The sequence below is a fragment of the Trichomycterus rosablanca genome, chromosome 16, assembly GCF_030014385.1.
Source record: "Trichomycterus rosablanca isolate fTriRos1 chromosome 16, fTriRos1.hap1, whole genome shotgun sequence".
Lineage (NCBI taxonomy): Eukaryota > Metazoa > Chordata > Actinopteri > Siluriformes > Trichomycteridae > Trichomycterus > Trichomycterus rosablanca.
The window spans coordinates 20,611,918-20,627,857 of record NC_086003.1 but is presented as its reverse complement, the minus strand read 5'-3'; the positions used below and the strand labels follow the sequence as shown (position 1 = coordinate 20,627,857).

Here is a 15,940-nt window from a genome sequence, read left to right as displayed (position 1 = left end):
CTAAAACTTCTCTTCCTGTGAGATTTTCAATTTCCAAATCTGTTTAGTTTCAGTAGCTGCACAGAGTACATATATCATAAAGATTACAAAAGGGATTAACTTGGCTGTATTGATCAGGCTTTTAAAGAATTGGACTGAAAATGACTTTGGCTTACTGCACTCCTCATATGAGATGTTGCTCCTTTTTGGCAAAAGTAATCCCAGAGGTCAGTTTGAAGGGCCAAGATGAAAAATGAGTGTCAGGATATTTAGACAGATATTGTCCACATAGAATGCAGGTTTAAATGCACCTAAGATGCATTTAAAATATAATCTTATTACTAAACCACTTCACGAAGGTTGGATTGATATAATGCTTTCTTTTTGTATAACAGAGTTCAGGTTGCATTTCTTGTTGCAGAGGCAGACTGTCTTACGTGACACTGGAATACTCCCAATACCATGTGGCTATATTTATCTCAGTAGCATCACGGTTTCCAAACTTTCACCACACGGACTGAGATTTTTAAAAATTACCTGAATCTTTTTACAATATCATGTATGGTAGTTGGTAGATGTGGTAAGCCATACTCATCTTTGCTTGCAAAGAGTAGGCCTTAAAAGAATTTTAATTTTATAGCCAGTTGTGGTACTCTTAGTTATTAATGTTTTAAAACAATGTCACTTGAATATTTAATTAACATCGCACTCTTATTTTGCCTTGGCCCAACTTTTTTTAGTACATTTTACAAAATGTTCCAACTTTTCTGAGGGTCTTGTAAACTGTTCATTTTAGAAGCTGGAGCCAGACTACTGGATAGTTTACCAAAACAGTACAGTAACACATTCAGACTCAACAACATACCATAAAATATTGCTAACAAAATCCCAGTAAGACTATGGTGAAGAAGGGCACCAAATGGACTAAACTTGGCCCTTAAATCCTGTCATAATGCACCTGGTTCCTAACCTCCATGACAGCATTTACACTGTATGGCCAAAAGTATGATGAGCACAACTCCTAAAGGTCAATGCTTTGTGCAGACCAGTTGCTTTACACCAACTCATTGAACCATGTCGTCATAAACTTTACTTTGTGCTCAGAGGAAAAGCAAATGGGTCTGTCCCAAACGGTTGTATATAATTTATTATATAGAATTGACATCCGTTACCAATGGGTGTGGCTGAAACACCTGATCCAATACTGAGAGGGTGTTCACACTTGATTATATAGTGAATAATAAAATGTTTTTATAGTGTAAAAAATTTTTAATAAAGTGTTTTTTTGTCAGTCTACATTACTGAAGCTACCCATAGTGATCTGTTTTCACCATCCAGTAACCCTTTATTTTATCTACTGTAGCAATCAGGGTTAGGTGCTTCATCAAGCAAGACAAACAACCATACTGTTCTGTAAATTACCTTAGTGCCAGGACACTAAATACCATGCAGTGTTGAATTTTAGCACAATATCTTGTGCATAGAAGTAAGAAACAACACAGCTCTGCTGAAAGACATCTTCTTCCACTTCCAAGTGGAAATTAGCCTTTTAACTTTAATTGGGATAAATAGTTGTAATGGTCTTAATGGTTTAAAGCATCTATTCATTTTTGATTAAGCTATGGGTTGAGCATATATATTGTAGAATTTGTGATTAACCTACGTCTATATTATTTGAGGTTAGCTATAAGGTTATCTAAGGTTAATCGAATCACTCTTAGACCACTAGACTACTGTGAAACACATTTGATACTATTAGAAAATCATTCCATGGATCTACAATCACTGACAGATCAGCAGTAAAAACCATTAGAACACTTCAGGGTGCTTTTACATTTGCAGTAGTTAATCTGTTTGAATTTAATGAACCACGTAAATGCTAGTGCAGTTTGATTACATTAAAAAAGTGATTAAAACCTGATTCTAGGCAGAAACAAACATTAGACCAAATTATCTGTTATTGGTTGCACACAGGCTTATTTTGGCTGCAGACATGTTAGCAGACTAAACAATCATCAAAGAAAGCATTATACAAAGGGAAAGTTTACAAAACAGCATTGAGGCCTGTTTTGTTGTATGGCTTGGACGCAGTGGCGCTGACTTAAAGACAGGACAGGGAACTAGAAGTGGCAGAGATGAAGATGTGATTTTTTTGGGAGTGACGAAGATGGACAAGATTAGGAATGAGTTTGCTAGCCAGACAGTGCAGGTAGGATGGTTTGGAGACAAACTGAGGGAGGAGAGATTGAGATGGTTTGGGTATGTGAGGAAGAGGAATAAGAGTATTCGGGAGAAGGTGCTGAGGATGGAGCCTCCAGGCAAGAGAAAAAGAGGAGGTTTATGGATGCGAAAAGGGAGGTCATGCAGGTAGTTGGTGTGACAGAGGAAGATGTTCAGGACAGAGCAAGATGGGGACTAATTATAAGAGGAAGAATCTCTTGATTGCTTTTGTAATATCCTTTAAATCTTCTAAATTTACATATGTTCATTATCCTGGTTCACCAATTCTCTTTTTCTATCTCTTTCTTTCTGTCTGTCTCAGTGGATTGCCTGGACCCAACATGTTCAGGTCATGGTTCATGTGTATCAGGTCAGTGTCTGTGTAAAACAGGCTGGACTGGACCATTGTGTGACATGCCCAGATCTCAATGCCCAGAACAGTGCCACGGCCATGGAGTATACAGCACAGACACGGGCCTCTGCACCTGCCAACCCAACTGGATGGGTCCTGATTGCTCCACAGGTCAGCCTTCACTAATATTACATGTAATTGTAGGCATTCTAAAGTTGTGTTGATGCTAAACCTTCCATCTTGGTAAATACCTAGAGGTATGTAAAAAAGCAAGAAATTGTACTTTGTTAATCACAATTTAAGAAAAAAAAACCCATTATTTTAGTAAAAGTAGTCATTTTTTATAGCAGTAGCCTTCAAATTATTCATATCTTAATAATAAGAAGAAGAAGAGGAATAAGAAAAAGAAGAATATAGCAACAAAAATGTAACAATAAATATATCATTACCTATTAGGCATTTGGGGAGCGCAGCAGTAAATTACACTAGAGTACTATTGCCTAGATCCAAGGATCGAGTCCCAAGCAGCATCGTCTTGTGGAGTGTCATACAGTCATAATTAGCTATGTCTGAGGGGGTATGGCTGAGGCCCAGCAATGGATTGGCATCCTGTCCGGGATGGGGTACTGCATTGCTCTCAGTGATTCCATGGAAGCTGGACCTGCCGTGACCCTGATCAAGATAAAGCAGTAGTGAAACATGAAATGTAATTAAATGTAATTAATGTTTTAGTAGTGTTTGTTATTATTATTATTAGAAAATATCACATTTCTATTTTATATTTGGAATATCATTCACTTTATTCCATTATAGGTCAAAGTAATGTAAAACTGAGCTACATATTAGCAGCAACCAATCACTGTTGTGGTTAAATTAACCGTTACAAATGAAATAAATAAACACAATCTTACAGTCTATTATAAAAGTACCTAAATGTTATACATTACCTTCTTGTTATTTTGTTTGCTTAATAAAATGACCATTCCCCATTCTGTAAGTTTATTATGTTTGAATGCACACTGTGGAGGCATTGCTAATGTTCTCTCTGCCTCCGGAGGTAAACTGTGCTTTTATAATTACGCTGCTTAAAATACACTCACTTGGTTATTTAATTTATTCACTTGGTTGCCCAGTTTATGCCACTTAGTCTAAAGAGGAAATTAGTTTCTGTTTCTTTTATGCAGATGCTTCAACCGAAGCTTTTAAGTTTATCAAAATAGTCTTAGACACAACAATAATGTATTGAAAATATGAAGTAAATGACTCATTATTTTTAAATGTGTTTGAGTGCTTAACATTACTTTGAAAGCAGATTTCATCATTTTACTAAACATTCATACATTGTTTACTTTTATACATTTATTCTTTTGTTCCCAAGCCGTTGAGAATCAACTGAGTATCCAATTTAAAGGAAGTGCTTCAACTGTGTTAGGCATCTTTAAAGCCGTGTTTGTCCTACACTAATGCTGGTGAATATTTAACCAGTCAGGTGGAAGAAAGATTTCAATTCTGTGTGGCAAGAACCATCCAAAACAAATATTTTTCAACAATGCTAACTAGCTGAACTTAAATGTAACTGGCACTAAATAGAGAAAAACATCCAGAGGCTCTCAGAGCTTTTTTCTGTTTGTGTTCAAGTTGTGTTCACTTCTTTTTCAATGCCTTTTTTCTTCAAAAACAAAAGTTAGGGTGAGGGGGTGATATAACAGCAGGAATCTCATACTTTCTGTCTTTAACTTGTTCATGAACTCACTTGATTCAGTTTTCTTCCCAAGTTTTCCCCACCTACATTAATCCTTCTTTCATTGTGCTTTTGTTTCTTCTGAAATAACATTTATACCTTGTTGTCGTTCCCCACACAGAGGTGTGTGCTGCTGACTGTGGAAGTCATGGTGTGTGTGTGGGTGGGGTGTGCCACTGTGAGGAGGGCTGGGCTGGCGCAGGATGCGATCAGAGGCTGTGTAACCCACTGTGCGTGAAGCATGGCACCTGTAGAGATGGCAAGTGCCAGTGTGAGCAAGGCTGGAACGGGGAGCACTGCACCATCGGTAAATATCCACACAACATTCCACACACGTGTTCAAATGATTTATTATTTTAAGTAAATTGTTAGTATTTAGTCCAAGCCTAATAAGTTATAAAAGGCAGTATTGAGTACACAGTTACTTTTTATTGTTGAAGAATAGTATTTTCCCATTTAAACGTTTTAAAATATGCATGAAGATACATCAATTTCATGCAAAATGTAATAGTGGATAAATCACCTCATGCAAAATATATATTCTAAACCTCATACATTGCTCTGGTAGTGCAGCAGGCTATTAGGCTAGCCCACTACGGCTGGGATCCAGGGTTTAAATCTCTAGCAGTGCTGTTTGGCAGCTGGGCACCTGCATAAAGACTTGATTGGCTATATCTTGAAAAGGGATGAGGTGGATAGTGCCCTGCAATGGATTGCCTTTTGTGCAGGGTGTGTTACTGTGTTGTGCCCAGTGATTTAAAGGGGAACCAGACCCACTGTGACCTGTGACATCTACATATACACACTATATACACGATCAGCCATAACATTAAAACCACCTCCTTGTTTCTACACTCACTGTCCATTTTATCAGCTCCACTTACCATATAGAAGCACTTTGTAGTTATGCAATTACTGACTGTAGTCCATCTGTTTCTCTGCATGCTTTGTTAGCCCCATATCATGCTGTACTTTAATGGTCAGGACTCTCCCAGGACCACTACAGAGTAGGTATTATTTGGGTGGTGGATCATTCTCAGCACTGCAGTTACACTGACATGGTGGTGGTGTGTTAGTGTGTGTTGTGCTGGTATGAGTGGATAAGACACAGCAGCACTGCTGGAGTTTTTAAATACCATGTCCACTCACTGTCCACTCACTGTGACACTCCTACCTAGTTGGTTCACCTTGTAGATGTAAAGTCAGAGACGATCGCTCATCTATTGCTGCTGTTTGAGTTGGTCATCTTCTAGACCTTCATCAGTGGGCACAGGACGCTGCCCACGGGGCGCTGTTGGCTGGATATATTTTTGGTTGGTGGACTATTCTCAGTCCAGCAGTGACAGTGAGGTGTTTAAAAACTCCAGCAACATTGCTGTGTCTTATCCACTCATACCAGCACAACACACACTAACACACCACCACCATGTCAGTGTCACTGCAGTGCTAAGAATCATCCACCACCTAAATAATACCTACTCTGTAGTGGTCCTGTGGGGGTCCTGACCATTAAAGAACAGGGTGAAAGCAGGTTAAAAAGGTATGTAGAGAAATAGATGGACTACAGTCAGTAACTGTAGAACTACAAAGTGCTTCTTTATAGTAAGTGGAGCTGATAAAATGGACAGTGAGTGTAGAAACAAGGAGGTGGTTTTAATGTTATGGCTGATCAGTGTATGTATACTGTATATACTGTATATACGTTTACATTTTGTAATGCAATATTATACCTATATTATATTTTAAAAAGAATTCTGTCAAAGCATGTAAATCATACATTACATTACATTATATTACATTGATTGATCTATAGTTTTCCATTTGTACTTCATGATTATTAGCTGCAATTATATGATACAGACTGCTTACTGTGCAGAGTATGCACCTCACTGACCTGCACTGAGAAAATGATAGGTTTCCAATCATTGCACCAGTAAATCTCCAATATTGATAGCAGGTTGACGACAATGCCTAAAGGACAGCTGAATCAGAACACATTATTACAACACGACTATAAGCAGATTGTTTTAAATCTAAAAAATGCCCACTGACTGTGCTAGTGACTTTGTACTGAATGCTATTTAAACCCAAGCCATAGCTCGTTTGATAAATCTGTATTGTTACGATGTAGCAATGGAGCTGTGTATGCTGTTTGACCAAATGCCAAAAAACAAACACAGAAGCAATCAAAATGTGTTTGTATTTGAATATCCAAATGAAGTCTGGTTTGCTCAGAGCTATGATCATAAGCCAGAAGCTGTAGGTTGATTATACTGGGCTTGTCTTTTTTTTTTTTTTTTTTTTTTTTTTTTTTTTGCTAAAGTTGTATTTCCATTCCAGCTTTCTCTACTGACTTGGGCAATTAAAATCTTTTTATGATAATTTAGAACATGAACTTCGCCACCACTTGGGGACTAAGATGAACTGGTCATAACCATATGGATATGTGGGGTAACTTGGGGTTTTACTAATATACATCACAACTTCATTCATCATGGTCCAGATTTGGTGCCACCTGAAAACAATGAGTTAATTGCAGAAACACGTCTGCGCAAGACGGCAATATAATACAGGGCATTACTTACTTATTACAGTAGCCAATCCACCATCCACATGGTGAAATGTTTGAAAACATATATAATCCTGCTGTGCTCCACATAGCCATAGACTAAAGACTGTAATGCGCTTTCTCTGAAGTGTGTAGAAGCATAGACACTTAAATGTGTAGTAGGTACTTTAGCTGTACATCAAACAAGAGGATGAGGGTAAACAGGTAGCAGTAAAGAGTAAATGTGCAGACTGGAAGACACTATAAAGGCTAAATGTAAAAAAAAAAAGCTTAACAAGGCTTTATGAATTAATGTCAAAAGATAAACATAAATCCGCTTTAAGCTGCTTTTTTTATAATGCAGAAAGCTACAAAACTGTGTAATTTACATTTTGGTTCTGTTACTCCTTTGCTAGTAAACAGCAGCTATTAGGATAAGTGAGTAAAAATCTTTTTAAATTCTGATGCTACAGTGTTACCACATCAAGACAGTCTTAATGTGGGCCGCTCAGGTGGCGCAGCGGTAAAAACACACACTGGAACCAGAGCTGGGATCTCGAATACATCGTATTGAATCTCAGCTCTGCCTGCCGGCTAGGCTGAGCGGCCATATGAACAACGATTGGCATGTTGTTCAGATATGGGCGGGACTAAGCTGGATGGGGTCTCTCTCCCATGACTGGTGCAATTACGACTGCTGGCCGATTGATGGCGCCTGCACAGAGATGAGAAAAGAGTGTGTCTCTCCGTACACAACGCTGAGCAGCACTGCACTCGTCAAAGTGCAGGTGATAAGATACATACGGCATGCTGCCCACATGTTGGCAGGGGCGTGGGTTAGCTTCGTTCTCCTCAATCAGAGCAGGAATCGGCATTGGTGGAGAGGAAGCATGACGCAATCGGGCAATTGGATGCGCTTAAAGGGAGAAAAAGGGGAGAACATACATAAACAAAAATAAATAAAAAAAATTTAAAAGAGTCTTAATGTGGCCTTCTTTGATTTTAATAAAGTGATGCACACGCCTCTGACCAAAACTATAAAACATAATGAATTAATAGATTAAATATAGTTTTTATAGTTGTTCATTAAGGAAATACAATTATGTGGCCAATATTGAAGCTGCACTGTTAACAAAAAACTGCTTTTAACCAGTATCATCATGACATCGCCAATAAAAGCAAAATAAGGTTACTTTTGATCAACTCTGCTCTGTTATACAGGCTATCCTTTTAACTACAGGCTCCATCCCACATTATACACTCATTTACTGATATAGAATTGTCATTTAGTTACACTACTAACTACGAATTTAGTACACTGTTTCATTTAGTAGTGTTTAGCTCTGCTTCCAGTGAGCTCATATACAGACTAACTTTATCAGCCAGGTATTGATATAAATGATGCATCCAGCCTCCTTGACAAGGATTGACAGTCAACTGAACTATGAAATAAAAGAATGAAATGCACAGTGCTAAAGAATCATGCATTTGAGTACCATTAGATGTTGCCAGTTCAAGAATATTCAAACTGGTTACAATTCGATTACAACTGTCACACAGATTTAGACCTAGATACTATATAATATTAAATCTAGTGAATCCCAGTGTTGCTTTTAGCCAGCTGTGCATCCACACAGACATGATTGGCCATATCTGAGGAAAGGTTGGGTGACGGGAATGGTTGAAACTCTGCGATAGATTGGTGCCCTGTTTAGCATGTTCCTGCCTTGTGCCCACTGTTTCTTGGTGGAACCGGATATGCTGCATCCCTGACCACTCAACTCAACTCTCAACTCAACTTTATTTATAGAGCACTTTAAAAACAACAACAGCTGTGACCAGGATAATGCGACTGATAAAAATGAAAACAAGAAGAAATCTGGTGCAAAAAATCACTTCAGTTTTTAGTCTTTTCCTAATTAGGATGTTGCTCAGTTATAATGGAATAAATGAAAATATATATAATGCCTAACGAATGCACCATATGCCAGGGAATTAGACCAGATCCACATCAATAGCTGCTTTTGTGCTCTGTGCGAGTGTTTGTATATGTGGATTCATTATATATGCCAGTTTGCTACAAAAATTAATTACTGTGCTTGCAAGGTAACACAGCGTTGCCATTTCCATACATTTTCTCATTTTCCCAGACTTGTATGCGATTATTAAAGCTGAACCACTTAATGTAAAATTCTGTCATACTGCATTGTCGTATCTTCATAAGTATTGTGCATGTTCTGTGTTTCTGTGTCGAAGGAGAGTGAACACGTCTTGCTGTAGTCTAGTTGTAATTCTGCAGTATCGCTACAGTGTGAATTAGCGAGAATGCTAATAACAGTACAAAGTAGGTAGAATACTAATTGGTTGCTCTGTTGGCACAACACAGTGTGAAAAGTGTTTCTAGCCTGGCAATGTTCTCACACTGTTTAAAGACAGTAAGCGCTCGAGTGGAGCTCTGATGAGACAAACCATGCTGAGAACTATTCAGTTTTAACAAGCTTTCTCACCAAGTACATTTCCTGAAAATAGCTGCAGTAAGTGGCTTTTCAGTCCATGCGGAGAAAAAAAACAAGTGCAGGATGTCATGGTGTTTTTTGTTTCAGCCAACTCGATCAGCTGTGCTATTAGGATTGAAAAAAACTAATTAAAAAAAACATGATAACACTGAGTTGTCGCTAGATCCTCCAGACTTTGATGTCTTGAAGATTTTTTTCTTTTATTTTACTTTACAGGGTTTTAATAAAGGTTACGCCCAGAGACCAGGGTGATTATTACAATTACAATAATCACAAAATGATTCTTTGGTCATCTGACTATGTTGGTGTGGTTTGGACCATTATCCTGCTGGATGATTCAATCAATATCCAGTTTATTCTGGCACAGGCTGCCAGATTTTTTGCCTTAAAATATTGAAAGAAATATTTGGGTACTTCATGAAGTCAGCAAAGCCTAACAAGGGCCTCTGGAAGAAGAACAGATCCATGTCCCAGATCTTACACCTTATTGAAAAATGGGTTGTTTTTTGTGTAACAATCCCCCTTTTTATGTCTCATCAGACTATTAAATCCAGATGTATAGATATAGCTTTCCTGAGGTGTGTGTGTGTGTGTGTGTGTGTGTGTGTGCGATGGAGGAGTGTGTTTGTCCAAGATTTAGTTCTATATAATTAAGTTGTTTGGCTTGTTGTCTCCGGGGTGGCAGATTTAATCTACGACAATTGAAAATCAAATCAAATTTAAAAATTGATCCATTATCTCACTCTCCCCTGTTCACTCTCTCTTCTTTTCTCTTGCAGATGGGTGTCCCGGCCTGTGCAATGGTAATGGCCAGTGTGTTATGGGTCAAAACAGCTGGCACTGTGAATGCCACACTGGCTGGAGGGGAACGGGATGCAATGTTGCCATGGAGATCTCCTGCAGTGACAACAAAGACAACGAAGGGGGTGAGTGCATGAATCAATTCCAGGCCAAACCAGTAGCAGAGAAAAAAAACAGTGCATTTCTGTTGGGAAACATAAAATGCATAAAAATCTAACTTGTACTTTATTACTTCCCACCTTTGGTTACTTGCTGTCAATGTACTGCTAAAAGTTAAAAGTCTAACTTTAATTACCTATACAGTCTTATGCAAATCAGGAGAATCCCTGGTCAAATTTAGGTGAGAAACCAAAAACAGCAGCATCTTTTAATGAAATACTTTAAAAACAGAAATGTCTATAGGTCATATGTATTTACCCACTTTGTTAGCACACATTAAGCAGCTATTAAGATGGTTGTGTCTGTTAATTGTGGACATTTGGCCCATTCCAAATTCTTCAGGTTATTATTTTGCCAGGTTATTTAAGGCCTGGTGTTGAACAGCAATTTTAAGGTCTTACAACAGATGAAGTGTAGTTAGGACCAGGAGTTACAGGCAAAGATGGTCCACTCATAAACATAAATTTTCTTTATTGTAAACTACTCCAGCATTGCTTCGCCAGCGTCCTCTCATTAAGGGTCTTGTTGAAAGAGGTCTTTCCTTGCAGATTTTTATTTAATATTTATCTGTAATGTAATGTGCACCATTCATTTATTAACCAATCTCGGACGGCCACCAGACGGCCACTTTCTTCTGTTAAAAAGCAATTTTACAGTGGGAGAGTGTTATTAGGCATATGTGCCTTTAGATTTATGCCACATAATACTTTTAATTCTTATTTTAGTGTTATTAAACAACAAGCAAACCAATATTTGCCACTTACAGGTCTTACTTCCTTACAGCTCTTCATGAAGGCTCTTTTTGTGTAACCCCTTAGATATTGTTCATTCATGAACATTACCTTTAATTGCAGCTGCTGACTTCTGTAATTAAATCCCAGTGATCTGGGCAGTGTGACTGTGAGTTGCATGCTTTTCCAAAGATGTTTTTCTTTATAATTAAATATTTAACTTTAAGTGGTTTGATTTATTCTGTAAACACTACTGTACTCAGGTATAATGGGGCTGCACGGTAGCTAAGTGGGTAGCACTGTTGCCTCACAACAAGAAGGTCCTGGGTTCGATCACCAGGTGGGGCGGTCCGGGTCCTTTCTGTGTGGAGTTTGCATGTTTTCCCCGTGTCTGCGTGGGTTTCCTCTGGGAGCTCCGGTTTCCTCCCACAGTCCAAAGACATGCAAGTGAGGTGAATTGGAGTTGCTAAATTGTCCATGACCGTGTTCGATAAAACCTTGTGGACTGATGAACCTTGTGTAATAAGTAACTACCGTTCCTGTCATGAATGTAACCAAAAGTGTAAAACATGATGTTAAAATCCTAATAAACAAATCAACAAATTCCAGTATAATGACTTATGGTTAAGGTTTGGACTACACCATACAAATAAAATTCTCTATTGTTTTAAAATGGGATGTTTATCAAGCACATTTGCCATATAGTGTATTTATAGTCAAAGTCATTGAAAACAGCTGTTCTGTGAATATCTTAGACTTTTGACTGTCAGCAAATGAAAAGAATTGGCAAGCGTTTAATAGATATCAAATAAAAACCCTTACTGTACTATATTTTAAACGTGCAGTCTGATTTTAATTAATGTTCAGGGGCTGAATAGTTTTAAAGCCACTGTATCTCAACCCATATTCATTAGAGCTCCTTTCACGTGTGACCTTCCTTTACTGGCAAATGGTTCAATAGTGGGAGAAGGTCAGTCCATCAATATGACAGAGCACTTATATCTGTGGAATAGAAGATTGGGAATTGGAGCTGCTGCAGGCTACAACAATTATGTAACCAATAGATCTGGGTTTGTTTTTTTCCCGATTCACTCTTTGAGCCCCACAGCTGCTGTATTTTTACAGTTCACAGATTTTGTGCTTAGTATTTTATTGCATTTTCTTATTCTCACTGTGTACAGCAAATATTATGGTTGCTACAGAGCATCAGCATCCTGAAAAGCTAGGTTCAAATCTGATCTACGATCACTGTCTGTGAGGAGTTGAGCAAGTCTTTCTAGTGTCTGAATGAGTTTCATCTGGAAACTCTGGTTTCCTCCTGCCTCTCAAAAACATGGAATTGGTTCCACTAAACATTGATTGTAAGGGGTGGAATGCTGTTTCCTGGATTAGACTGGCATACTGTTTGGGGCAGGTTCTTCCTTCTACCTGTCTTGCGTCACAATGTTTTTTAGGTGATGCTGGACACATCACAACCCTATCAAGATAAAACAGTTTATAAAGACCTAAACCATGGTTTTCCTTTTTTTTTCAAGCAACCCAGCCAACACTGCATCTTACTCTTCCTAAGATGTAACATAAAGCCTCCACAAGGGGGCGTTTGCATACAAGTTAATTAAAAAAAAAAAATTCTGCGACCTGATCCTGATCTGCGTCTCTGGACCTGATCCAGGGTTTCAAAAACCCTTCTAATGTGTTATTCTTATTTTGTCCCTGTCCATACATATATTGCAGGCATCAAATACAAAATTTGTTTATATTTACAAATGTGATCAAGTTGTTCAGCCAAAATGTATTTATTTGTACTTTTGTCAGTTAAATAAAAAAATCCAAGACAATAAATAAATCACAGATTCTTGTTTTTAGTGCATTTTATATAATGTCCCAACTTTTTCAGAAATATGGTTTGTACTTTTTTTTTAATTATGTGAACTGCTTGTCTCTCTTTATAATAAATTCTGATGATTTTATGGAGAAAACCTCCATTAGGCCACCCAAGGAGGATGGGTCTGTGTTAAATCTGGTTCCTCTCAATGTTCCATGCAATATTTAAGGATTTTTTCTTGCCACTGTTGCCCTTGGCTGCTCATTAGGGTGTTTGCTTCTGGAATTTGTAAAGCTGCTTTGAGACTATTGTAAAAAGTGCTGTACGAATAAATTTTACTTCACTAAACCACCATGTTGCACAAACAAGTACTATTATTTCTTTCACTTTATTTAACTCCCAACCCCAACTGGACCCATCAGTCTGTCACAAACATACATAAAGCAACTTCCTGCATCCTTTATTCCTCATCCTTTTCAATGCCACAGAGGGGTTACTTTACAGAAACAGATCACAGACAGTAAAGTCTAAAAGTACAAGCAGCGGCAAAAGTTGTAGACCATGAGCGTTGATGTATTTGAGGAGTAGAGTTGAAAAGAGTGTAGCTGCACCCAGCGAGGGAGAGCATAAAATAAACCCTGCAGGATTGGGAGGGATGTCCTTCACAACTTTGATGTAAGTTTGATAGAAGTGATAAAAAGATGTGTGAGACAGAGACAGAACCAGAACATTAATTAGTTCAGATGTTTATTTATTACTCATGGCTGGTCTTACACAGCCACAGAAGCAAACATTTTTATTTTAATTACAAATCCCATTTCCAGGGACATTTTTAAAATGCAATGAAACAGGAATCTGTGATTTTATTTCTTGTGAACCTTTATTTAACTGAAAAAGTACAAAGAAAAGATTTCCAGTTTTTTCACTGACCAGCTGAACTAAATATAAATACATTTAGAATTTGATACCTGGAACACACCCAAAAAAGTTGGGATGGTACTTGTTTTCCACTGTATTACATCACTTCCTGTTAATTACACTTTTTAATAGTTTGGGAACTGAGGGCACTGACTTGCTTGATACAAGACTTTGCAACAGTACACAGTTGCCATTATCTGATTTTCCTCTTCACGATGCACCATCCATTTTCAATAGGAGACGGATCTGGACTGCAGGCAGGCCGGTCAAGCACACGCATTCTGTGTCTATAAAGCCACACTGTTGCAGTATGTGCAAAATCTCATGGTCTGGCATTGTCTCATGGATTTTTCGAGATAATACTTCAACTAGATGGCAGCATATGTCCCAATATTTTACTCATATGGTACCTTCACACATAAGCAAGGTCATCCATGCTGTGGGCACTGATGCACCTACATACCATGACACATGTTGACTTTTGGATCTTTGCTGATAACAATTTGGATGATCAACTCATAAGACAACAGCATGTGTGTTTCCACAGTTTTTTTGTCTTTCAGTCCTTCTTAGATGAGCTCCTTCTTTACCCCCAATCATGATTCCTGTTATTCTCATTTTGTCCCTGTCCCCACATATGTTGCAGGCATCAAATACAAAATGTGTTTATATTTACAAATATGATCAAGTTAGTCAGCCAAAGTGTGTTTATTTGTACTTTTGTCAGTTAAATAAAGGTTCTAGACAATGAAAAAAACAGATTCTTGTTTTTAGTGCATTTTATAAAATGTTTTTTAATTGTGTGAACTGCTTGTCTCTCTTTATATTAAATTGATGATTTTATGAAGAAAATCTCCTGTAGGCCATCCAAAGAGGATGGGTATGTGTTGAGTATGGTTTCTCTCAAGATTCCTTGCGATATTTTTTTCTTGCCACTGTTGCCCTTGGCTGCTCATTATGGTGGTTGTTTTTGGAATTTGTAAAGCTGCTTTGAGACTATTGTGAAAATGTTATAGAAATACGTAGAATCACTCTCTTCCAATATAGCTTATTTTACTAGATTTACTGTTACTCAAGTCAGATAATTTGTTGTATTTTGCTAACAATACTTTTACACGATTATGTTTCTGGAATTTCGTAAATTGTGTGTAACATTTGATTACCATAAACTCTTTTTTAGATGGCCTGGTTGACTGCATGGACCCAGACTGCTGCACTCAGAGTTCTTGTTTGACCAATCCGCTGTGTCGTGGGTCTCGAGATCCGCTCCAGATCATCCAGCAAAGCCAGTCAGCTGGCCAAAAAGCACCTTCCTTTTATGACAGGGTCAAAGTGCTGGTGGGAAGAGACAGCACTCATATCATACCAGGAATTAACCCTTTTAATGACAGGTAACTGATGGTTAAAATTAGGCCACATGACCATATAAAAACCACATAAACACATAAAAAAATTTGACATGTAAGCTGTTAACTTGTCAAGTTTATTCAGACTAATAACATCTTATCATCTGAGTCTTCTATTTCATTTTCTTTTTAAGACTGACCAGATAAGAAAACATATCATGCATTAGTGGACATAATAGTTCTATTATGTCTGAATCACTCTAATTTGCAGACTACCCTTGTTATAGTCTTCTTTGTAACATTCAAGGTTCTCCTGTTGTCTCTGTACTAATAATTTATATCAGTTACCTCAGTAGATGTCAGTGTGTTCTACCCATTTATGTATCTGACTGTTCACAAACACACAACACCCTTCACAGATAAATTCTTGGATAAAGTGCATGTGTCAAAAAGGCAAAGCTCATACAATGATCTCATCTTTCTCTTTTTGCTCTATCTTTCTGTACTGTCTGTCTGTGTGTGTATTTGTCATGGCATGTGTAGCTTGGCGTCTCTGATTCGGGGCCAGGTTCTGACATCTGATGGAACCCCGTTAGTCGGCGTCAATGTGAGCTTTGTGAAGTACCCACAGTACGGTTACACCATGACTCGCCAGGATGGCATGTAAGTGTCCACACTTTCAGTTTCAGCTCAGACTCTTAACAGATTTTCAACACCAAACTGTCATTTATTAATGGATATTCCTTTTAAACTAAACTGTGTAAAACTGGACAGGATGTCTGGCTGAAGCAAAATAATCAAAAA

At 37.9% G+C, this 15,940-nt stretch overlaps 1 protein-coding gene across 2 annotated transcripts in view; it reads left to right on the top strand.

The window, feature by feature from the left end:
• The window catches only part of tenm2b (teneurin transmembrane protein 2b), a 431,647-nt gene that overhangs the window by 396,133 nt on the left and 19,574 nt on the right, over positions 1–15,940 (top strand). For both annotated transcript variants that reach the window (XM_063011444.1, XM_063011445.1), the window contains 5 exons: positions 2,522–2,722; positions 4,414–4,599; positions 10,136–10,282; positions 14,971–15,181; positions 15,680–15,799. In XM_063011444.1, coding sequence (XP_062867514.1) covers positions 2,522–2,722; positions 4,414–4,599; positions 10,136–10,282; positions 14,971–15,181; positions 15,680–15,799 — 865 coding nt within the window. The remainder of the gene's footprint in view (positions 1–2,521; positions 2,723–4,413; positions 4,600–10,135; positions 10,283–14,970; positions 15,182–15,679; positions 15,800–15,940) is intronic.